This window comes from Calliopsis andreniformis, unplaced genomic scaffold (genome assembly GCF_051401765.1).
Source record: "Calliopsis andreniformis isolate RMS-2024a unplaced genomic scaffold, iyCalAndr_principal scaffold0022, whole genome shotgun sequence".
NCBI lineage: Eukaryota > Metazoa > Arthropoda > Insecta > Hymenoptera > Andrenidae > Calliopsis > Calliopsis andreniformis.
Window position 1 is genome coordinate 5,324,915 of NW_027480432.1, and position 26,458 is coordinate 5,351,372.

The window sequence follows — 26,458 nt, forward strand, 5'->3', positions numbered from 1 at the left end:
TCCATTCCATTAAATTATTCCATATTTCAGGACGCCCCAATAAATTGGCAAAACATGTCGCGCAGATTTCCCAGCGAAATTCGTGCCCGCGAACGCTAACTGGTCGTCGCTGGCTCATTTTTACCTTTCGTAGAGCTGGGGAAAAACCGCGGGAGCAAAACAGAGGACCCGTTCGCATGCAACGAGCGCCTCGCGATAACATCCTTGTCACGTATGATCCGCGGGCGAGTTCCTCGCGAGCTTGGAAACGGAACGGTTTTTGCCGATGGCCCTCGAAACAGGGCAAGTTTCCGCGTTGTGTAACAAGCACCGCGCTGTAATCTTCGGCTCACGGATCGGCCGTGTTATCGCCGCGCTGAGCTTATCTCGAACAGATAAAAACATATCACTGGGATTACCGCTCTTCTGTCAGCGGAAATCCTACGCGACGCGTCTGCCTTGACGATGGGACACGTAGCGTTGAAAAATCAATCGAATGAAACCATTTCAATTATTTCGAGCGTGCACTCGGGCCTGTGCTATCGATGGCCGATTCAATTCCGCGGAGTGCATTCGGGTGTTGATTTGGGAGAAATGTGCTAACTGGAGGGTCTTTGAGCTTTAAGGGGCTCTTCTCGCGTCGAGTTTGAGCAAATTTGGGTTTTGGATTTTGTTCAGTCTTAGGACTCTTTGCCTCGAGGGTGTTTTTGAGTATTAGTGAAATTGGTATTGGTACTTCTAATGCAAGAGTGTGCTTAGAATCCTCTTTCAGTTCGTGGAATAAGTAACTAGTATCTAGAATAGAAATCAGGTTTAGTGAAGAGTAATAATGACTTTGTCTAGGATATAAAAATAGAGTTTTTAAAATATTTTCACAAAATTGTAATTCTAAACCTGAATTCTTAAAATTGAACAGAATATAAAGACTAAAATAATACGCTAAGCATTAGCATTTTTGTGGTAGGAAAAGCTTCATACGTGATTTCTTAAAAATCACGTTTTTTGAAATGGCTGCTTATCTCAAAATCTACTACTATTTCGTAGATTGCCTTCGAATATTTTGTACCTCTATTCCAGGCACTGCTATTTCCCCATTTTTTAGTTTAAAAAAGATACAAACAAGTAGAAAAGTCGATAGTCAAACTTCAAAGTATTGTCACTCTTTTTCCATTTTCCCACCTGTCATAGCCAACCACATCCAAAATAAGAATCTCCTTTTATTCTACTATTTCTATACAGAATGGTGATAATCCTGCCAGCCATGAGAACTTTTTCAAATGATCGAATTCGAAATGCTACACTGCTTTTAATTTTGGCTCCTTCGTTTCCAAAAAAATTGTAGGTACTACTGAATTAAAATGATAAATGTGTGCATAAATATTGCCTGCGAAAAGTCTTGCAGTTTGCTTGCAAAGAAATGTAAACAAGATGCTAAAAAAGCACGTCGTGCAGTATAAGGCTCCTTTAAGGGGGCAGACTCCTTCGGGGCCTACTCCGAATCGATCGAAGCGCTGTTGCGAAAAAACGGGCATTAGTGAAAACATATAATTTATACATGCGACATTTGATAATGTGGCATCTAGCGTTATCCTGTTGAATTACAAATGAGAAGTGCGAAGATATAATTGCCAAATCGCATCGTAGGAAAGTTCTGTCACACTGTTGCCACATCAATTACAATTTTATGCATCAGTAAATCTCTACTGAATACGCCTTGAGCCGATATTTTGCTTCATACGGAATATAGAAAAGGACGGTGCGAACGAGAAAGAAAGAGTATCACGAATGAAGCAATACATATGTGCCCAAAATTATGAAAGTGGTCTAAGAAACAACATTTTCGTATGAGATTCACACAAAATTTCACATTTATAATAAATGTTCATTAATCAAGACTAATTATAATGTTACGTAATATAAAAATATTTTCTAATTTATTTAAATGTAATCCTTTCAATATCCCAAAATAAGAAATATACAATTTAGACCACTTTCATAATTATGGGCATATATATATACTAATATGTGAAATCCTAAAACTTATATATATAGAATAAATAATTCATTAAATTCATGCTATTCATTCAATCATTCATTCATACTTTTTAAGAAATAAACAAACGAAATTATTTTAATTTTTTTTATTTAAAAATAAAAATGTTATGAGTGGTATAATTGTAATCTGTGAAAAGGTATACAAAAATTAGAATTATTTAAAATAAAAATTGAAAACTAAAAAAATTAAAAGCTACTACGAGATTCGAACCAGGCACCTACAGATTATGAGGGAATGCCTAATTCACACTCAACTACGGTACTTTCTTGTAAAATTAGTGGATTAAACTATACCTTCTGGAACAATTCCAATTGTTTGTTTATAGTAAATAATAATTATTGAAGAATAATGATTTGTAAATCACCTGTACTTGCTACATTTTCATCGATCAAGAGTCACTCACACTGAACCTCTCGTACTGTTTCCAACGAGTGCAAGACGTTGCGAGTATTCATTAGCAATGTTATAATTTATATATTTAGTGAACAATAAACAACATGTATCATAATATAATGACAATAACATTATAGGGGTATATATTTTTCGTAAAACCACTCGTTTCAGGGCCCAATTTCGCACAAAATGCAGTTTAACTAGGAATGTTATTATTTTGTTTATAACGTAAAAATTCAAAATTCTATTTTAGCCGTATTTTGTGTTTTGGTTCATAGTATTTGCATATAAATTTGCAAAACGTTCGATCAGCATGTTGTCAGTGAAAACAACGACAATATACTATTTTTTAATATATTTTTTAAATAAATGGATTCGTCGTTCAAAAATACACAATCGCCCCATTTATATCATTTTGCTATACGCACTAGTTTTGGAGATATTAAACGAAATATGTTTTCCACCCCCAACTTTGGGGGTGGTTTTAACACCCTTTAGATGAATTAGAAGCAATAAAAAAAAATACGTGTCGAATATTTTCTGCTATTCTACAATCCTACAAAGTTTCATCAAAATCGGAGACTTTCACCTCGCGATGTTCCCTTATTAGTAAGAATCAAAATGTCGGCTGGAGTTGGATTCGTTCAAGTTTTCCTGATGGGCAGAATTGTAATATGTACATACATATATGTGGCAACAGCGTGACGAAACTTTCAATACGTTTTGGCAACTAAGCCTTTCTTGCGTCTGTATTCGTGTATTTGATGAACACGCCATTCAGCTGTCAAATTCTAGATTACATTTACCGACTGATCTGTATTTTTATCGATGCTGATGGTAATATGACCCAATTGATTGAGATATACCATTAACGCTTCTAACGGCAAATCGTTGAACTATTTTTGTGTCAAAACGGGTGCACAACGAAAATTACGCTTTACGCCTTCAAGAAGTGTTAAATTGAGGAAAATCGCATTTCCACGATATTGTGCTAATTCAAGGAAGGGTGCTCTGGTGTGCTATGAGTGAAAAAACCATTAAATCGTGAGATATTTGCGAAAATGTCACTTCGGCAGCCATCTTGCTAGTTTACAACAGCGTCTGTTTCATGCTTACAGTTTGTAATTTTACAGTTTTCTCAACGTATAGTGTTTATTGGACTTTAAACGGACCAGAGCACCCTGTAGTGAAGTCTACTCGTGGGTTCTGTACACGCGAAAAATTCATTTATGCAAGTATCGAGACGTAAAGCGTAATTTGCGAAACCGTTTGTCTCTCTCGCTCATCGCGTATACGTGTATGACTTTCTTTGCTTGTGTGAGCGCACGCACACAGCTCAAAACACAAGGAGTCTGCCCCCTTAATAATTAATTGCCTTTTGCAGGTTTGATCGATGGTTTTCTTCAAACGAAATGATATTCTGTGTTCTTTGAGGCGTCTTTGTCTTTTGTGGAAGCGCTTCAGCTGCGTTTTCGTGGGACTTTAATAATACCCGCCCACTTTTCGCGAGTGGGTGTAAAGCGGTTCAGTCCTTACGCTGCGCTATGACCTCGCCGTTTGCCGGGAAATTAGCGCTAAACGCGAAGTGATGTAGCAATTCGCGCTCCATTCAGAGAAGTATTCTCGTTCAAAGGGAATGGGCCTTGGGATTTCCTTTGTCACATCTGGATTTGATTCAAGTACCTGTGGATTATTAAATATTATTATTCCGTTAAGCGGGTTTATGCTGAAGCGCAGAAATCTTGGGAATCCAAGCCAAGCGTTTAACGTTTCATTGCTGATGTTTTTCTTCTTAAGTTGTATTAATCTGTGGCATCTAATTTTGTGACTCGATCAACTCTGCTCGCTTTTATTCACTTTGTTCTTCTTTTGGGAAGGTATAAGTACAATGTCGGATCAGTTATTTGTCGTTTAGATTCTTTTCTGATAAGAACATCCTTGGATTTGGAAGCTTTCGAGTTTTCGGGCTTGTGAGCTTGCAAGGTTCGGAATTATCAAGTTTTGAGCACTTGAGATTTTGAGCTTGCAAGCTTCGGAGCTTTCGAGCTTGCAAGTTTTGAGCTTTCGAGCTTGCAAGTTTTTGAGTTTTCGAGCTTGCAAGTTCCAGAGCTTTCGAGCTTGTAAGATTCGGAGCTTTTGAGCTTGCAAGTTCGGAGCTTTTGAGCTTGCAAACTTTCGAACTTTTCACTTTTTGATCCTGAAGTTTTTGAGCCTCTGTTCTTGCAGGTTTGCGAGTTCTGAAGCTTTCGAGTTTCTAAATTTTTAAGCAAAGCTCCTGATCTGGTAAATACCTTTAGTTTTAACAAATACTCAAATTTCAATAACTTGATGCATTGAAACTGAGGAAAGTTGATAAGAGTTAAACACAGAAATTCGAAGAAACATATGCAATCTCTAATTCACTGTAAGCTCTATCTGTTATCGTTTAATTGCGAAATCTAGTCTCTTCCAAACCGGATACTCACTTGATTGCAATCGATATCTTTCCCCCGATATCATTTCATTCGATCACAATATTAATGACGTATTTTGTGCCGAATGGTGCAGATACGATTCATTTACGTGACAATTACATAAACAGAGCACATATTTCGGTCGATTGTAGGCGGCGGTTATTTTCAGTCGGCACGTTCTCCCCCACTGTTTTTGTCTAATACAATCAGAACGCGTGCAGTATTAATTTTCAGAGATAACAGAGGCGGCCTTTACAAAGAGACAATTGTGTGTGTAATCAAGTAGGGTCTGTGGAATGGCTGCTTTGGCAAGCGGACGATTCTTCATAGCAATTACCCATGATTGTTCACCACGTAAAGGCTGCAACGAGCTGACGTCACACAAATATGTAGTATCAGTGGACAGTTCAATAAGATAACTGGCTTTTAGTTGCCGCTCGTTGGGTCAAGTGAATTCTAATACTATTGTATTTCGTGTTGAATATTAAATTTGGGGTTCAGTCACGAATACTATAGTACTGAGAGTTCAGCATTCACAATGAGTACTCTGTACAGGAATAAATTGTGTTACATGTATAGCCTACTATGAGTACAGAATATTGAATTCTGAGTGGGAAGCAAACAAAAATAAATAACTACAGAAAATTAAGTATTAAATTATGGATAGGGGGCATGAAATTTTTAATATTCAATACTGAATGCTGGGCAATCTAAAAAAACTACTATATTCCAAATACTGAATATTTAATATTGACTATTGGAAACCGATACTGACCCATCTGAGTTCAATTCACCATTAAAAAACTCATTTCTGTCTCACCAAGTCTAAAAGTGAAACGACCTAAGAAAATAATCCTACAATAAGAACAGCAACGAGTTAATAACGAAGAGACACTAAAACAAGGAAGCGTCATAAATAAACTGAAAACATCGCGTTCCAATCAACGCCTTAACAAGAAAACCTTTACTTTCCTCGACTCAGGAATTATTCCGAACTTTCCGTTAACAGTACAAGTACTCAGAACACAGTAGAACACTCTCAGAGCTGGCATCATTCCTACCAGAAGCTTTGATTCCCATCCCAGGTTGAGATCGTGCCCCGAAAAAAGCTGCCTAAAAAAAATTCCATCAGAAAGCGAACGCCTCGACGCCCTGTAAAAAGGGACGTTTCCCCATTCGCCATGGACGCCACGCAAGCTCCATGCATCGCAGCTGTATTTAACTCAGAATCGGGCCAGGCGAATCTCCGCGGTGTAAAGCCAGCGAAAAGCTACGAAAATCCGCGAAAGATACTCGAGGGCGCGCGAAAAGCGCGACTTGCATAAACGCGAGCGACGAGAGATGTAGGTCGTCGGTAGAACGCGTCAAAGGTTTCGCAACGATATTAACGCTTAACGTTACAATAGCGGCTGCGACGCGTGCTCAATTATTCATGAGGCTCTGTTTCGTCGCGAGGCTGACGCTCTCTCCGCTCGTTTACTCGGGAAGCCTTGCACTGGAACGTGAACCATGCCCTTCGGTGTCGCTGCTCGATGTGACCGTGATCGCTGGACACCTTGATTAATTATACAAGGTGCTCGATGAAGAAAGTAAACTTCTTTTGTATACAGTGGCGAGAAAACAGTTTATGAAATAAATGAAAAATAAAGGTGCAATATGGTTACATATGAAAAAATACTGTGGAGTATCTATGGGTGGAGTGGAGAATGATACTAGAATAGATGGGTGGTTTACATGGGAAGTGAAATATCTTGTATGGTAGTCAGACATATTATAGATGTTTAATCTTCAGAAGGGGTGGTCCATATTTCTGTACCCCAGAGCCAGACTAACCCAACTCCATTTTCTTTCAAAATTAAGTTTTTCTACAGGATTATTGCTTTCTGGTCACTTCATTAGAATGATCAAATATTATTACATGTTAAGAAATGCGTAAGTAATTGCATTTGTCTTTCAGCTCTCCTGAAAAAAAAGAAAGAAGTTGGGTCACGTTGGTTCTTAAGTACAGATTTAAATCAAGAGGCTACAGATTAGTAAAATCTTTAGGTGAAGATTGGTAAAATCAGTCTGAAGCTTGAGAAGTCGAGTTACACCATTGGTAGGGTGAAGCTAGTGACAGAGATAAGCCTATACAGAGCAGTGATTAGCATAGTTACTATCCTGATGAGCATACAGAGTCTCTTAACTCAACAACTAGACATATCGCTATTTCGATCCATATCTCCATAACAGAGCTGAATCGTGGCTAACAAAATTTGTCGAAATCTTTATTGAAACACCCTGTACATACATATTGCCTTTACGTGCCGCGTAATACGAGCTCCAGTAATCCTACACGCGTGATACGGAGCACACAAGAGAGGACCATTCATGCGTTTCTGCGAATTATTTATGTACGTAGCAAAGGCACGAAATTTCCTTACCCAATCTTTGATTTACATTGAAGTTTATTTGTGTTTTCGTATCGGTTTAATTTCTAGGTATTTATGGACAGTGATTCAACTACAGGAAGCTTCGACTTGGCGCGCTGCCAAATCTTCGAACACGTGGTATGCACTTCAAGAGGTGCTGATTGGAGCGAGCTTGTGCGAAATGAAATTTTTATGTTCTTTAGAGCACTCTTATTCATTGGATTCAAGAAGCAGGATTTTTTCGTCCTGGAATTCTGTCGAAGACTTTTCACGAAGAAGATAAGGCTTTATTGTGTGTATAGGTTCGAAAGACTGTCTGTGAAGACTTCAAAGATTCTTTAGCGTATCAAAGGAATACTGAAGTACCTCGGTATAGTTACGATTTTCATCCTGAGTTATAGGTCTGTGTGATGGTAATACCAGCTGGTTTTGTTTCCTCAAGATCACTGATTTTTGATTATTTATTTTTATTACTATTTTCTGAGCTCTCGAGATATTCGGGTTTCTTTTTAATTTGGGGAATTTTTAAGACTTTCGAGATTTCCTAAATGTTAAAATTTGTTAGATTTAATATTTTTTTTAGGTTGTTAGGATTTCTAAGATTTTCGAAACGTTCAAAGTTTTCAAGATTTATTTCTAACATTTCCAGAATTTTTAAGATTCTGAAGGATTGCAAAACTTTCAAAGCTTTCCAGATTTCTAAGATTTTTATATCCACGAATTTCTGAATTTTCGAGATTGACAAGTCTCCCAAATCTTCCAAAATCCTCAAAACCTCCAAGATCGCCAACTTCCCAAAGGAAAAAAAATATAGAGATTCATAGCACCTTCCCAACCCTCTCAAAAACCACAGAAACCTCCCTCATTCACTCAACAAACCATCAAAACCCTTTCCCCAATACTCAGCCCTAAAACCCCCTCCCCAAAATAACAGACCTCCCCATCACATCGACTCCTCGATCGACCACCCTCCATCGAGCACCGTTTACTACTGGGATCCGATCCCGCGAAATCGATCCCGCCCTCGTCGTGCTCGTCCTCGCGAGTCAACTGGGGTAAGGAAAAATTGATTTCGCGAGAACCGAAGGACAGCACGCGAACCGACGAGGGAAATGCAACGGTACACAGAGGCTGATGGCGGCGTGGCAGGCGACGTTGGGGGGAGGCCCTGAGGTCTTGTGTTTCGCTCGTGCCTTTGTGTTTGCGCAAGCGGACGGATACGTTGACCCGCGGCTGCAATTCCTCGACGCTTTTATGCTCAATTGGCCTGGCAGAAGTTGTCGACGCATCAGGAACTTCTGTTGCTACGCGGTCATAGCCAACCCTCTCCCTGTTTCATCGCCGATATCGATGGCACGCGAGTTTTACGGGGCCCTCAAGACAGTCTGCACCGCCATGACCCGAGATAAAGGTAAACGCAACCGACGACCATTCCAGCCGCTCTAGATTACGCCTTGATCGACGGCTGCCAGTCGGACGATTAAGCAGCGAATCGCCGATGACAGCGATCAGATACCATTGGCGAGCCTCCAGGGACACTTTGATCGACTTCCTTCCGCGGTGTCTGCGCTGAGAGACCTCAGGATTCATCGATTGTCTGGGAGGAAGACTGATAGCGCTCGATTTGGGGATGGGTTGTTTGTGTGATTTTTTAGTTGCTGAGGGGATAATCCTTTTCAAGTACAATGAATTGGAGAGAGGGGGTGAAGCTGTGTATAAAGGTACAGAAGAGATAGAATAGAGAGGTGATGGGTAGAGGTGTGTGGGGTCCAGAAAATTTCGAGGCGAGAGAAATATTTTTTTGGAGATCGAGAAGAGATATTGAAAGTCTGCTGCTAGTAAAGAATGCTGGGATTCTTGAATATATTCGAGATTCTTTCAAGTTTCGAGAATCTTGAATATATTTTAGGTACTTGAAAATTTCGAGATCTCAGTATTCTCGAAAATTTCCAAATACGTAGGTATTAATCCTGAATGCTCGAAACTAGTACACTTGAATTAATCCCAGATCGACGACTTGTTCCTTTTGCTGAAGGCCTGCCGAAGCAGACCTTCGAACAGTGATCTACAAAATTAGCATTCGACGCGTAAATCCGCTCCGACTCAGCGTCCGCGTACGCACGAAACCACAAAGAATCCAGAGGCAACGAGACTGCCTGTTGTGAGTCACCGGACGTGTCAACGTTCACCACACTTGCCCAACTCTTTCGCGAGCGTGCAGTCTCACGATCTCGACGCAGTAAGTCGCACCTCCTATCGTTCAAGGTTCTACATGTGAGTCTCACGATTTATGACGATATTTATTCTTATATGTATAGCATGCACTCGTTACAGTGTAGTGACCTGTTGCTACTAACGAGCTCGTAAAATTGATATACAGTGGGGTCGATAACAGGCGGTAGCGAGTTTAAGAAGTGATTCTAAATGTAGGTATGGTAAAGTAAAAGGAAAATTAAGGACAATGAAATTGCGTCTGAAATAGGCTGTCTGACTCGAGGCTTGTTCTACTGCCAGCGTGTGTCAGCTAATTGTAAGTCACGCGTAGACGACATCAGTAGAAGGGGTCGTCAGGTCAGACACATTTCATGTGCATTTCAGGAGTTTTCTCAAGAACTAATCACTTGCAAAATTAAGTCTCAGACGCAATTTTTATATTAATATAATAATATGTATATTCATTTGACAGGCCAAGGCACAATACGCACATATAATCATAGAGTAGATAAGAATGCAATAATTACAATGTTTGATAATATTCGTAATGTTCTTGGTTTTCCTCTTATTTTGGTAGAATCACTGTCTGTAATTTCTGACACCTGTTGTTGAACACTCTGTACATACTTTCTAGGTCAGCTATTACGCTCACTAGTTTTTGTTCCTTCGAAAGTGAAAGAAGAGATGAGGTGACTTTGAGAACTCACGAAGTACAAGTCACTGCAAGTGATAAAGAGATTGAACAGTGCATTACGTGATCTCCCGCGAACAATAAGAACCTTGTACAGTATTTTTTCCTTTTAAAATCCTAGTTCTATTCAGAGTATGTTGAAGTTAGAGAAAATGAGACTTGCTTACAAGTACTGTTACTAATGATTCTGATAACACTTAAGTGGACTAGCAGTACATATGTTGACCTCATAAAAATGTCTCTCTCTCTCTCTCTCTCTCTATAAATTCCTCACTGTAGTGTGAGTAATACAAATAATCTCCACTTGCTATAAACTCATTCTCACCTTTACCAACTTAAAATCATTGTTCGATATATGTATATATGTAGATTAAAAATTGTGAACTTTGACGGCATGCACAGACTTGGACAAATTTTTTATGAAGAAACCATTTACAGGATCATAAAACTGGAACCTTCCCCTTTAATTTAAAAAAAGAATCAAGTCGCTGCGATTTTTTTTCGCAAAGTTACAGCAATTTAAAGTAACCCTTGCATTTTTGTCATGTACCGCCACTACCCAATGTACTGTACAATTGCAAGGTTTGCTTTAAGCGACTGTAACTTTACGAAAAAAAATCGCAGAGACCTGAATTTCCTTTTAAATTAAAGGAGGAGGTTCAGACTTTATGCCACCGTGAATGAACTTGCCGAAAAAAATTTTTGCAAGTCGATGCATCCCGTCAAAGTTGGCAATTTTCAGTATGGCAAATTGCAAAGTTTGACAAAATGCAGGGTCTCGTTAAAATTTTTTCTGGAGATGCAATTTGCAGTAGCGTATAGCTTGAACCTTCCTCTTCAATTTAAAAAAAGAATCAAGTCGTTGCGATTTTTTTTCGCAAAGTTATAGCACTCGAAAGTAACCCTTGCATTTTAATTGCAGAACGAATAATGGTGATATATGGCAAAAATGCAGGGGTCACTTTGAAGTCCTGTAACTTTGCGAAAAAAAATCGTAGCGACTTGATCTTTTTTTTAAATCAAAGAGGAAGGTCCCAACTTTATGCTACTGTAATCGATATCCCTGAAAAAAATTTTAGCGAGTCCCTGAATTTTGTCAAACTTTACAATTTGACGCATTGAAAATCGTCAACTTTGACGGAATGCACAAACTTCGAAAAATTTTTTCTGATAATTCCGTTTACAGGAGCATAAAATTAGAACCTTCGCCTTCAATTTAAAAAAAGAATCAAGTCGCTACGATTTTTTTTCGCAAAATTACAACACTTCAAAGTAACCCCTGCAATTTTCTCACATGTTTATTTTCAGAAAAAAAATAAAACACTAAAAGAATTTTCTCACTTAAAAATAAGACTTCAAGAAGACACAAGTCCATAAAACAGTACCAAAGCTGAATACTTTAAATACCAGCATCTCGAAACCAGAAACATGTGACTTAAGTCGTCTTCCCACAGAAACACCTTCAAAATATTAGTTCCCATCACCACTCATTACCCAAAACTTTCCCCAAACTCTTCAAGTTCCCCCAACCACGCCTCCCCAATTAACCCACAAACACCTCCCAAGATCGTTTCCACGGATCCACGCTCGATCTAGATCGCGCACGTGCGAAATGCTCGCGCTCTGTTCCTCCAGGCGGCGAGACGCGACGTCAATCGAAAGATAGCAAGCGCAAACTGCATCCGGCGCGAGACAATAGAACGTGGAAATCGAGCACGCCTGTCGATATTCTTCGTAAAGTGGTTTATCGCCGCCGAGCATCGCGGAGATCAATTTCGCGATAGCTGGTCCGTCGTGGATCCCGAAAAACCAGGCGCGAACGACACGCGGCGCGATCTATCGATAACGCCTGCTGCACGAGAGGAGCTCTGTCAGAGGAAATTACCCAAACGCGCGCAATACTGGGCCACCGCGGTACGCCTGGAATATAAGTGAAAACACAGACAGAGGCTCGTACAGTGGATTGCCGAGGCGAGGACGTGATCACGCCTCCGCTTTTTGTTTGGACCCAAACTTGATGAGACTTTTATTGGGATCCTTCCCGTGGATTCTTATCGCGCTTGTTGCGCGAAATGGGCGGGGGTTCCCGTGTTGTGGCCGAGGTGAGTGGAGAAATTAGATGAAACTGGGAAGCGGAAATTGAAGGCGATGCGGGACACGTGGGATTGGAACTGATAGAATTTTGGGGGAGATTATTGCACTGGTCAGGTGGGCGTCTGAATTATGCTGAAGTGTCGAAGAAGTTAGTTTTTTTAAGGGGAACGAATGTTAATTAAATGGTAAGAATAGTGAGAAGGTTGCAGGTGTTGGAACAGTTTATTCTAATTTGTTCACTGTTGTTGTAAGCCAGGAAGACGTGTGTTTTGTTTGGGTTGGAAATTCTCACTTCCTGGTCTCGTAGTATTTAGCATTTCAATTTCTCAATTTAGAATTGGTGTGAATAGTTGACGACTGCTTCATTTTAATCCTCTAGAGGTTAAATAAAATGCTGAAGAATACTGAGAATACAAAATAGGAGAAAATGCGAGAGGATGCTTATGGAAAATCCCTCGAAAATGAAGAACCAAAAGTAGAGATTTATAATTCAGAACGATGATTTATTAATTATAATTTTTCCTCTAATTATTTATGATGTATTAAGAATTCTTAACCCGCCGCCTTATTTAGAATGCCTCAGCTCCATTATGAAAGAGGTATTTCATTTTTTAGTGGCCTGAAAATGAAACGAGTGAAAGCTTCATCGCGGAAATAATAGAAAACGTATTGCAAAAGAGTGGTATCATAAATTATAAAGCAATCAATACGATGATGCGTAATTAATAACAAGAATCTTTATGATTTTCAATTACCAATGAAGAAGTACATAAGTAGAACAGAGCTATTGTGTGCAGATAGTGACTCAGTTAACAGAGTAAAGGTTACTGGCGAACAATAAAGGAAAGTTTGCTAAATATTAAATTATCACAACAAGGGGGGGATCATTACCAGATTTCAAGATTGCAAACACTAAACTCTAGATATGCCTTGATTCAATGTTCTCACAATCTCATTATAAATATAAACCATAGTCTTAAGCGAGAAAAGGTGTAAGAAAGTACAGTGGTTTCTCATTATAGACTCATGTCTCCCCGACAAGTTTATAACAAAACACGTTTCTGCAGTCAATTCATATCCTGACATCTAGGTTTATCTTATCGAGAAGGAAATGGAAGTATGGAGTCAGGAGACTGTTTACTTTATACAATTTCAAGGTGCACTGAATAGAGATATGAGCTCATAACGAGGGAGTGCTGTATTTAATTTTGCCATGGAGAAAAAGAAACTGAACTATTATCTCTCAGAACATTTTTTTTAAATTCTTGTTACTAGATGTCTCGTTATTCATTGAAGAAAAATTAAATAATTCTTTCTCAACACTTATGAATCTGTCCCTGAAGAACCGACTGTGTAAATAATAGATAGTTTCATACAGACAGTGCCAAAGAAAAAACGAGAATGAATGGTATCTACCTCAGAAAGAAAAATTTCTTTACTCCAACAGCGATGAAGGAATTAAACGTTCAATAATTACCTAATAACTAAGGTAGTACCTTGAACAATATTAAGTATTAATTAATTCCTAGGTTTAAAGACCAATCATTGCACTGATATTTCCGCCAAGAAGCAAGAACTCCTGCACTCGAATAACAAAGAAATCAGCTGTTCAATTACCTACTGAATTCTTAAGATAGTCTCTAATAAGAGCAACGTATTAACTATTACATCAAATTCACTTCCAAATGTTAAGCACATGCACCGTCTTATTAATGCAGTAATTTATTATAGCATTCAATTCAATTATCCATACACACGTTTACTCTTGAAAGCAAATGAACGTAAGCCTGAAGGCTATCTCAAAACAAGAAAAAAATTCATCAATCCCCCCATAAAAAGCTTGTGCATCGTTCTTATTCACGCGCACAATCACAGATAACGTTTAATCCGCTAAACAATACCACACCTCAAATTTGTCACCCAGATTTCCAGAACCAGCTCAAATCCCCTTCCAAATAGAGCCTGCATACCAAACAACACAAACAAATCCAGCCCATTCATTTCTCCCCATCGCTAAGACGCAAACAGAACCAGTTACTCCATCACCTTTTATCAACCTTCGAATCTCCAACATCTGCAGCATCTATATCTCACGTTTAAGGTAGCTGTCCCTATACCTAAACACTTAATACATGTCCCAACAATTAAACAGCCTAAAACAGTATGTCCCAATCCTTTTCATATGAGGTCCCAGAAACTGAGGATGTTATTTCATCACACCAGATTTGATTTTCAATCAGACACGCCTAATACATCTGAATTCAAGCCTAACATTCAACAAAATGAACATTAGTGTTTAAGTATCGGGACACAGCCAACTTTGGGACACTAATCTTACACTCAGTGAATTCAACTGAACTAAATTCAGGCCTAACATTCAAGAAAATGAACATTAGTGTTTAGGTATTGGGACACAGCCAACTTTGGGACACTAATCTTACACTGAGTGAATTCAACTGAACTGAATTCAAGCCTAACATTCAAGAAAATGAACATTAGTGTTTAGGTATTGGGACACATCCAACTTTGGGATACTAATCTTACACTGAGTGAATTCAACTGAACTGAATTCAAGCGTAACATTCAACAAAATGAACATTAGTGTCTAGAAATCAGGACACATCCAACTTTGGGACACTAATCCTACACTGTTGCACGAGTGTTGCCATTTGCCATTCACTGGCGATCTCGAACGCCAGCCAGAGCGTCACGGCGGCCGAGCACCGCTCCTTCGATGTACCGCGATAGCGATTAACGTTGTTGGCCCCCCCTAACTTCGCCAAGTTCTGAGGTCTCACGGAAATTCCGCGCCCGAGGCTCCGTTCCGCGAGTTTACGACCAAAACACGTACCTCTCGTGCAGGTTGGTAGACGTCGGCCAGCAGGTGGACCGATCCTCGCTGGATCCCTCCCTGGGTCCCTCCTCTGCTCGGGCACCGTTCACGAGACAAAGGCCAGCTTGAGGCACGGAAATAGAAGCGTGCTCGGTGTGTCAGACCAGGAATTCTTTGAGTCGTCCCATGGAACGCGCGACACGACCTGGGTCTGCGGAACGTTTGACAGGGAACGAGCGAGTTCGCGACACTGCGCGCCGAACGAGTCCACTCGCGATACTAACTCGTGCCTCGAGGCTCTTGCACGCTGGAGAACGGACTCTTGTACCGGTTAACGATACTCGCGGTCATCCCTCCTTTTCCACTCGACCGCTGCTCACCGTGCTCGTCGCACACGTGGTACCCTCCTACTCTAGCCAGAGGCTCGAGCTGCCTCTGCTGTTTCTACAGGGTGATCCTCTTGCTTGGGGACTCGAAGACGGTGTCGTTAAAAAGAGGTCGCTGCGGGAACACGAGTGTCCCGAGACTTGAACGCTTAAGGTGGCAAATGTCTCAGTAAGTGGACGATGTTTTTTGGTATTTTTATACACTTCAGGATACTTGAGTCTATATACACTATTTTATCATACTACTTTCTGTTTGTTTTGTATTAGACACGTTAGAATTTAAACACAAAATAGAAGAAAATTAGGTGTAGTGTCTAAGTACTGGGACATTTTCTTTATATATATGATTCTTCAATTTTAAGTCAGGAAATACAGGAGAGTGTTGTTAGCCTCTTAAGCTGGGTCTACACTGTTCGTAAATAGTGTTCACAATGTTCGTCCACTTTCTATTCCCCTTACTCAATTTTTTCGTGAATACCAAAAACAGACAATTTCTAGGAAATTTAATTTCCATAACGTTCACGAGCTCTAGCGTAGACCCACCTTTAACTCGCAAATACACCATAGTTCGAGAACTACTGGCGAAGACTAAGGACACTCAATCTTCTAGAACTTGTCTGTTCTTAATATTCGTGGAAAAATCAAGTAAGAATGATAAAAAGTTTATAAACTGTTTGCAGACATTGCTTGCAAACAGTCTTCAAGAACTGTTCGCTGGTGTATACCCAGCTGTATAAAGAAACAGTCACGCTCAGTCATCACTACTAATCGTCAGACACCGACCAAATTTCAAACATAGAAATTATAGGTTCGCCACAGTCCCACTGCGATGTTTTCATGACGGCACTGTCTCTGAGTCCCCAAGATAGAGGATCACCCTGTACTTTGCGTTGCCTACTGTGGGGTCCCCTCGACCGAGACGGCAGCACGCGAGGTATCTCGAGGCTCGAGTGCTGCTGCACTCTTCGTGCTCCTTTCGCGATGCAGAGGAATCCGAGTGTTGGATTTGATGGCTGATAGAGGGAGGTCGAGGTGATAGAGGCATTTTGACTGGCGGGTAATGGGCATTTGAGGAGATGGAGAGGAATGATGGTGATTGATTGGAGTGTCTGAGAGGGTGTTGAAAGTGGAGGGGGTTTTCGAAAGTTTTGGAGAGTACAAATTTTGAGGGAGTTAATAGTAATTCTGATTTAAAAATTGTGTAAATAAAATTATTTATAGTTACTGAAATTTTCGAAATTAAGTTACTTTCAGTTTCTAAAACTTCAATTATCAAATTGTTCAAATTACAAAATTTTATGTAATTATATGTTCCTTCTTTCTTAATCAAAAAAGTTGCAATAATTTCACATTTATCTCGTTTTTATCGTTCAGAAAGATACATAAATGGATTTATTCCCTCATTACTCACGAATGAATTGAAAATCGACAAAGTTTTATATTGTCCTATAATTTCCCGAGTAATCGATTTATAGGTATAAACAAAAACGAGTTAGCACTGATTGTAACCAATTTGCTTATTGTTAATAATTGTCGTTCTTTCTTTGCATAAATTAATTCCATCGAACACTCTACACTCTTCGCGACTACATACCAGTGGCGCTTCATTATCAGAAGTCTGCGCCATCGTTATCACGAACACGACTCTTAATATAATTACACGATATTGAATATCATTCTAGCTGTAACTTTATGATATTTAATGTCAAACAAACTTTAGACAATATTATTCCTAAGTATTATTTAATATATCATTTTATACGAACAAACTAAGAACCAAAGCATCACAATTTTATACGTCAACTTATACCAAGCAGAAATTAAAAATTCAATTAGTCTGAACTACACCAATTCCTCTCCATAAATAAAATTGTTCAACACAACTTGGCTCCCATTCGCAGCTCATAAACTCAATACTAAACACATTATAGTTCGCATTAATGAACAGCTTGCATCGTTTCACAAAAATCCGCGATAACACCGATGTCGTACACAACCTGTTATGTCATTCACCCCATTCGATCGAGAAATCCGCGAGAAAAAATGATTGCATTTGTAAACATCCTCGTATATCCTTCCGCGGATTCACGTGTCCCCATTTGTGCTCGATTTTTCCGCGCGTTTAAACCGATAACGCTAAATTTACCGCGGACACCTCGCAATTCCGCTTCGATTTTACGAGAATGAAGCCGCGTCCGCAACTGCCATCGCATGAAACACTTTCGCGCCATTAATGGCAGCGAGTGGCAAGTTCTGCCTAGTCGCAGGCGTTGTCCTCTGCGTCGCGACGCCGATCGTATCTGGCACGCGAAAAATGTTCAGAATCGATGCTCAGCTCGTCCCTTTATCATTCTCCCTGTAAAAGTGACTGGGAGAGCGTCGTCTGATATTGTCTCTACTCACGTCAAAATGTTAATATCGCTACCATTTGATAAGAAGTACACTGTGATGTAACGTACAGATACTAAAATAAAAAGAGAAAAGTTGGTACAATGGGAAGAGAGAAATTTGTATCATCCCTTCGTGCATCATGCACCCCTTTTGTATGCAGAATCCTTCTTCCTCAATTCACGATTATTTCGTAAACCCTGTTAATTAATAAGGTAATGTGTTTCGTATCGTCGAATCCGCTTTCAGTATAATTCGTACGCCCGCACCCCCTCGAAATAATGTATTAAAAGGAGGATAGAGGGAGCGTGGGGGTTGGAAACGAGAGGGTTGAAACAACGTCAGGAAAAACTAACTCGTTAAAACCCTCGCTTTGTTCGTGACTGTTGTTACTTATAATTATGCAACTCTTGTCGGAAGGGCTTAGAACTTGCAAATAGAACACTGTGGTCACGTGACCGCGCTTAAGCCGCCGCCTTAATGCTCTTCGTTCTCCTCGAACGTTGAAATATCGGTGGAATTTTGTAGACACAGGGATAGAGACTGGATTTATGTAATCTGTCGCTACTTCATTGTAGAGAGGCGATAGAACAAACAAGCTCAGCGTTTCCCTTGAAAGGGACCGATGCTTCAGCGACTCTCGCGTTCTGCGATGTCCGAGGAAATTAATGATGCCCCCTGTGGTGCTCGAGGCATTCTTGGGTTGTTCGTTCCCCTTTGATCGGGACACAGACTCAAGGGGCGTTTTGTTTCCGAGGAGAAGACTGTTTTGTGGATTTTCAGAGGACAGGAACTCTGGGATCGCTGCTTCTCCTGTTGGACTCTGTGCTCCTGAGGGAGGCTTTTTGCAGCACTGGCCAATCCCTGGGGGTTTATATCGATGTAATTAATGTTTGTTTGTAAAGCAATGGTGGATGACGTATGAGTGTTCTTGACGAAGAACAAGGATTTGAATTTTTTAGGAATTTTTTGTTCATTCTGGAGATCTATATAGGTGCTGCTACTGTAGTTTAAGGTAATGGAGATCTGATTACTGAAGGCTTTGCGTTAAGACAATTTAGAATATTTCTGGGAAGTCAAGGTTATTGAATAAATCTGTATTTGACAGAATTCTTTTTAAAAGAAAAGAGAATATGATATTCTTGGTAAGTCTAGGGACTAAATTGGATTACTTTCTCAATTCTGGAAACCCAGGTGCCATTACTGACTTATTACTATCTAATCTAATTGTGACACTACCCCTCAAGGATTTATAGATATCTAGTATTACAATTGACGTCTAAAATTTGTCGAATCGAATAATCTGATTCTGATAACACAATAAAAAATATATATAGAAAAAAAATGTTGAATTCGAATAATTCATAACTTTTAGAGAAATTTCTCCCAAAATTGACTTTTGATGCTGAATCACCTTTTACATACAACAGTACCTACAATTTTGGTACCTGCGACCCAGATGCTGCTGTCATTGCTCGCAGTGTTCGTCGCTTTTGAAAGACTATTGTCCTCCACCAGGACATTTTTTTTATCCAATATTAAATAGACGAAATATTCAATATTTTTCGAGTGCTGGCTTTTCAAAATCCAGTCCCATCACAATTTTTTTTTTTCATTTTGAACACAAAGGACCACTTTTGCTCGTTTGATGTCTCGTTTATTTATCGCCTTCAATTTAGATTTAGATGAAAAAACACGCCAGCATATTTCATCTTCCCTGAGAATTCAATCGATGACAGGACAGAGGAAAACAAGATCCGATATGATTTATCTAGGCTTCTGTAAAGCCTCGTTGGAAATAAAGGATTCGTTCGATATCGGCCCGCTCAACCGATAACTTAATCTTTTCTTATTTCGATACAGGAAACTGCTCATCGAAGCGTAGTATTTCAGACTCCAGTAAAAATATCAGTCGTAATTAAGTAACGATTCGATCTCGACTCCCTCATCGTGCCACCGTCTATTTTCGTTACAATCTAATTCGTTTGCCGCAGGAACGAGTGATTCCATGCAATTTTTAGAACCTCTCATATCCTTCTGTTCCTCAATTTTATCTGTCTTCCGCGTATTTATATATTCATATGTCCCTTTTCATTTATTGGAATCATAAAATTAATCTTCGACATTCAACTATATCCAAAAATACTTTCGAGTTTTAAAATACTAGTATCATTTTTAAAATTGAATATATTACAATCAGAAACACCCTGTTAAAATTAATGATATTAGGTGATCATAATATTCGAGATTAAATTGTAATAAATTCTAGGTGTTCGATGACAGGTATCAAAAAACTTAAGGGGCGACTATGCAAGCTACAGTAAAACGAAAGTTAAGAAAGGCTGAAAATATATTCACAAAAGTAGAAATTGTGTCTGACTTGAGACTTATTCTACTGCTAACGTGTGTCAGCCAAGTCAGACACAGTGCACAGTGAAATCAGTAGAATAAGCCTTTAGTCAGACACACTTAAAACTCTGAAATAGAGCTTCACATACAATTCTATTGTCACTCTATTCTATTGTCATTCTATTATCACATATAATTCTAATTTTCGTCCTGCTTTTCCAAATAGAATTACACGTCTATCTAATTTCATTCCGAATAAATCACTCTGTTCCTTCAGCTTCAGTATAGTTCCCAAAAAATCCCTAGCACAAGCAACTAACCAGGACGCACCACACACCCCCATAGACTCCCACACAAATGCCCTTATAACTCCCTACCAGCAAAATTTCCTACACTATTTACCTTCCCCTTCCCCGCGCCGTCAAAGACTCATCTCCTCATCGAGCGTATATCCAGAGCGTCTTCCTCGAATCGCCATCGATTTTCCAGCATCGAAACAGTCCGATTTCAAGGGTCGCCGACAGGGCATCCCGTTCACTCAGCTAATTAACAGCGCGGCCGAAGGCGATCGTTAAGCTTTGAATATTTTATTCCACTCGCGTGGTGTCGTACGCGCGCGTACAAAGACAGGCGAACTGAAAGAGTCGACCAGCGTGCTCACGTGCCTCGAAACGTGTACCAATATCACGTTACGCCATCGAACGCCGATAATAAGATGCCCGTGAAACAGAAACCCCTTCCTCGAACGCTGTCTCGTCGCCAGTCGTTGGTGAATGCGATTAAGCAGCTGCGACTTCGTCGAAAAGGAAACCTTAGACTCGCGGTGCTACTTGTTGATATCGCGACGACGTTTCGCGAGTTTTCGAGCTACGAGGCTCCTCGACATCCACGCCGCAGAGTCGGCGTCGCGACGCACGTTGGGCCTGGACCACAAGAATTTTTAATCTAGCCCATCCACGAAATATACGCTTCCGGTTTGACCGCAGCGCGCGCCACACACGTCCACGCAGCGTGGCTCGTGGCCAGCCCATGCTGGGGAATTATGTCAGGCAAACACGGAGGCCAGGTTGGACTGGGAAAAATGAGATGCGGGGATGGGACACTCGTGTCTCGGTGAAAAGTAGTTGTCAGTTGTTTGTTCGAAGGGATGGGAAATTAGGAGTTGGGTAGGGGGTTTTAATGGGGAAAATGGTTGCTTTTGCAGTTAGGTTTTTTAAATTGAGTCTCTTGATTTATGCTGGAAGATTTTAAGATTTTAAGGGGGTTGGAAATTTTAATATCTTGTGCTCTTAAGATAGGTTTTAGGTAAACGCAAAAGTCCAAGGGTTTATTTAAATTTTGAGGACTATTAAATTGGATATCTTAATTTATGTTCTCTTGATTAATCTAAATAGTGTTAAAAATTGTTTCTATAATTTATATAGAATTGTATCAATTTTATATTTATCGTTTAGTAAGGAACTCCTGCTTGGTCAACATAGTCGACTAAGAAAAGTTTGAAACGTGTTTTAAGAATTTTGTGTCTGAATTTTTTGGTATTTTTAAGGCAAAAACCTCTTTTCAGCCTCTCGTGGTTTCTTCACAAGTCTAATTTATGTTGGAATTACGAGAAGTAGGTCAGAGATTGAACTCTATGAGGCTTAACAGCCCTCCCTGAGTCAAATATATTTCTCCCTGCTTAATTGACAGCAACTCGCCCTCCATCAGGAAGGAAATTTCAGTAATTCAACAGCAGAAAATACGATTACCTGAATTTTTATTGAATATAGTACCTGAAACACTGTCCTCAAGAAGTCTATATGAAAGTATATTCCCGTAACAATATATACTAGCAAACTACTAAAACTACTATCCTCACCTTCAGTCTCATCAAACTACACCCCCTAGACAATCACTCCTCTATCAGGAAATTTCATAAATTCAACAGCAGAAAATACGATCACCTAAATTTAAACTTGAAACAGCATGTAAAACACTGTCCCGAAGAATCCTATATCAAAGTATATCTCCACAACAATATCTCCTGACAAACTACTGAAACTACTGAAACTACCATCCCCACCCTCAATCTCATTGAATTGCAACCCCTAGGATATCCAGTACATCCTACCACTGGATACCAGGAAGCGTGCAGGAAGACGAATCAATAAACGCGTCTGGCCTGTTTCAATTTTCGAAACGTCGGCCTCAAAGAAGCCATTGTTATTCGATCCGTCGCCCCTGCCAGCCTCTTCATAAATCAGTATCGATGGATCCACGAGCGGAATTTTAATCCCGCGTCGATGTTTGCCTCAGCACGAGCCGAATATTCATAACAACAGCCGATAAATGGCGGGCACTTTGTTATATAGATTTTGTTTTCGTCGACGAAGACGTGGAATCGACGCGCATTATGCCCGTCACATTGTTGCCATGGGTCGTCATTGCGACGTGGACGTCAATCTGTTCGCGTAGAACAGAGACAGCTGATTCATCGTGACGATTCTCGCGTCGAAATATTTTCCCTCGACGCTGCACGACAGTGACGTGCACTTGTCCAGGGGGATGATAAATAATTGTGATTAGAAGCTTTTAAAGGCTTGAAAGCTAGGTGCGTTCCATGGAAGTTGAAGGCTTTGTGCTGACGCGTTGGAGTTTAGTCAGACGAGTTTCTAAAGCGTCAGATGTGGGGAATAAAATTGATGGTGATGGAGATAGAGATAGTGGAGCTGGTTTTTTAATATTTCTATGAACCATTGTGGGTCTCTGAGGGTGGAGGTTGAAGGCTGGTGGTTGAAATCTTGGATTTTTTAATTCTTGGTTGGAAACAGAAAAAGCTACTCTTTCTTGAGTTGTATTGTTAATGAATTTTTATGAATCCTTGGAATTATCAATTTGCCCAAAAATGCATAAAGATCCCTCTTCTCCCAACACCTAACAGATAAAAAAAGATCCTAAAAATATCTCATTAACTCACATCCCAATCTACCTAAATCCCCCACCCTCTTCTCCCCATTTCAAAAATCCCACATCATCCACCAAAAACATAACCCTTAACACAACCTTCCCACCTCAAACCACCCTCACCTTCTCTTAATCAACTCCAAAAGACACCCCTTCGTTTCTCGTGCTCGCAGCTCGGCTCTCCCCTTCCCGCGAAGATCATCAATACATCAGACGCGCAGTATTGACTTTGCGTGTACCTGTGCACATCCTCCCCCTGTCTGGTGCATGAAAACAGCCCGACGCAGGCTTTGTCAGGACGTCTTGACGGGCTGAATCAATAATGAAAGGCAGCGGAATATTTCACGATAACGAGCCACGGATGGAATATGTCTGAGTCTCGTTTCGGGGCAGCTTGGCCTCGGCTGCATTGCTCGAAGGGGGGGACACGATAACATTTTTGAGGGAGCGTGGTCGGTGAACCCTCGCTATCAGTCGGTGGAGTACACACGTGAAATATAGACTGCGTCGAGTTTCTACATAGGTGGTGCCATCCATTGACATGCAGTCTCATTACCGTGTTTCTGCTTGGATAGTTCGCCAGAGTTAGCGTTACCAGCCGCGCAAGCGATGCCAGCGAAGTTCCTGTCATAATGGAGTAACGAAGTTTCTACGTTTAAAGGCGCTGGCTGCCTCGACTGTGCGCCCTACTCCGAAAACGCGACGTTGATAAAGCCTTCAATTACGAGGGAAGTGGATCAACAGGCGAAATTTCGCGGGGGTTGTAATTGGAGGCGCGATCGAAAATCGAGGCGATTTGTTGAGCTGAGATGGGGCGACACGTGTGGGGTAGAAGCTCCATTCAGAGCGACCTGTTTTCGTGGAAGTTGAGGTAGAAGGCTTCTTGATGAGTTTCGTGGTCTGATATTTTTCTGCTTCATTTTAGAAGATTGAGGAAAAATTGGGTTTTTTTCTTAGATTATATACTGGGTGATAATTAGCAGATTAGGAGAGCTGTAATTTCATTCTTTTGTATGTTGATTTCTATAATAGTTTGCTCTAGGATGACTTTGGCTAATGGGTTCGTCTATTATTGACTACTTCCACTGAGGAATTAGTGATTGTACATATTGATGGTCATACATATCAGGGACTGATGGAAGTCAAATAGCTATGAGGTAGTACAAGTAAAGTTAGAGGATGGAATTTTAGTTATTATTCTGTTGATCTCGAAATTTGTTAATAAAACGTGGGATATTAAAATTGAAGAGCTATTTGAATTAATTTTTACATCTTTCTAGTACATAATTAAATCTACTGTGCACTCCTTTATAAAAGAGGTAATAATTTCAAAGCAAGTCTTACTAAATCACAAGTAGAAGTACCCATGTCATACACAGACGCCAACCAAGTTGCTTCTACTGGCGCAATTTCCAAAGTCTCATTTATAAAACACAAGAAGGTAGAATCAAAATAAATTTTCTTTGAAATTTACGACTGAAACATCAGCTCAAACAAAATTTACAAAAATGGAAAACTAAAGAGAGTAACAATTTACTGTGCTCTCTGCTGATCCATAAATCTTCACCCTCAATTTTTCCAGAAACTGTTTTTTGAGTAGCAATCTCTCTAATTCAAACAAATCACCCCTCTTTCGACCGTGAATTATATTCGAAAAAAGGCTAAAATGTCGCCCCAAAGTTTTCAATAATCGTTCTTGCTTTAAAACTGCACACATTTTCGAAGCAAGCACATCAAAAGCATACACGTATGCTGCAGCTTGTAAAAATGAATGCAGACACCGAAACAGGAACAGATTTCTTTGCCGAGACTCACTTTCCATCGATACCATCTCCATGGTTCAGGCAAAAGTCCAAATATCTCGTAGGCAAATTTGCAAATCTGTGCGACACGTGCTGCGACGAATCAGCGTTCGACTGGACCGCGGCCAAACTGTTTTGCGGTCGTTGCTGCGCTTCTACTTGCGTTCGCTGCTTTTTCCACGCGTGGGACGCATCTAATTACGACCGACGACGATGTATTCGAAAACCAGTTCTTTCTCTCACTCTACAGCAACATGCAACGAATCCCCATTACTAGACCTCGAATTTCCAAGCAATTTCTTATCTTCATAAACAGAGTTAAAGGAATGAAACCCAAATAAAAATTTGCTTCATCCCTTAACACTATAACTTGCACTCCATTTTATATTTCATATACGTTTGAATATCATATGCATTCTGTAACTCTGTACACATTTCAAATTTCCATAAATGCATAAAAAACTCGCAGTCCGCCCATTACAATAAACCATACACAAGAGCGTAAACAACCCTTAAATAATGCAGTGGCAATCAAAGTGTCGAAGCAAGGAAATCCCAGAAATATTCAAAATTATATTTCCCTGCTGAATTATACTTTCATAGCGCCGAAATAAAAGTTGCTTCCCTGAGATTCCCTGCCCCGTCTCGACTCAGTTAATCTACATATGCAGGAGCTCGAACCGCCGAGGATAAACCGGAAAAAACGCTCGAAAACAATCCTCCATTCGAGCGTCGCGTACGCTTGCAATATGCAAGGCACGCGTTAACGACACTGTCAATAATAAATATCGCAATCATAATGGCAGAAGGGACTCGGCTCGCATTATGAAGGAATTGGCGGGGGTGTGTACCCTACCGAACTGGAGAGGTCGTGGGGTCGAACGAAGGAGACAGAAAAGGAGGCGAAGGGAAGCAGAGGACCTGTGGAACCGAAAGAAACGACGCGTGGTTTCATCAGCGTGCAGAGTCGCGCATCTGCTGCATATGGAACGCAAAACTCGCGGCGAATCTGCCACGTGACGTGTTGCCACAATGGAGGGGAATCGTATTTGGGGCGTAGTGTTTTTCATTGAGCCGTGTCTTGCTTTGTGCTTTGATTTCATGTGGGAAAGTAAGATGTTTGATTTTTACTTGCAAATTATTTTCCAAGGAGACACATTTGAGCATAATTATATGAAGAAAATTATGAGTGGAGAAGATTGAGGAGGTAGGGGTTGATATATTGTGAATTGGAAGGTTTCAAATGTTTGTGTTTAGTAATTTTTGTATGAAAAGCTTTTTTAGATGAAAGTTAGTCAGGGTTTTCTTTTGATGAAGATTTATATGATGAAAATAATTCAATATTTTTTTTAGTGTATATAGGTACTATTATGGTTTGTGTTTTTTAGAAATATTTATAGTAATGATAATTTTAAATGACGATATGTTTTATCAACTTTTCCTTTGGTTTGAATATTTGGAGATGT

The 26,458-nt window shown here is 40.0% G+C and overlaps 1 protein-coding gene and 1 long non-coding RNA gene across 6 annotated transcripts in view; both read right to left on the reverse strand.

The window, feature by feature from the left end:
- Positions 1 to 26,458, reverse strand: part of LOC143186739 (choline transporter-like protein 1) — a 55,256-nt gene that overhangs the window by 27,405 nt on the left and 1,393 nt on the right. For 3 of the 5 annotated variants that reach the window (XR_013003099.1, XM_076390475.1, XM_076390474.1), the window contains exon 1: positions 25,006 to 25,116. The exons of 1 other annotated variant lie outside the window; for it this stretch is intronic. Coding sequence is in view for 2 of the 4 variants with exons in the window: in XM_076390475.1 (XP_076246590.1) it covers positions 25,006 to 25,027 (22 nt within the window). In the remaining 2 variants the exon portion in view is untranslated. Of the gene's footprint in view, positions 1 to 15,142; positions 15,514 to 25,005; positions 25,117 to 26,458 lie in introns of those variants that run through there. One more of the 5 variants, XM_076390477.1, reaches the window with a different exon arrangement.
- On the reverse strand, positions 18,595 to 19,434 carry LOC143187324 (uncharacterized). The gene is made up of 2 exons (XR_013003186.1): positions 19,336 to 19,434; positions 18,595 to 18,762 (listed from the first exon to the last, which is right to left on the reverse strand). It is a non-coding gene; the product is annotated as an uncharacterized LOC143187324 (long non-coding RNA).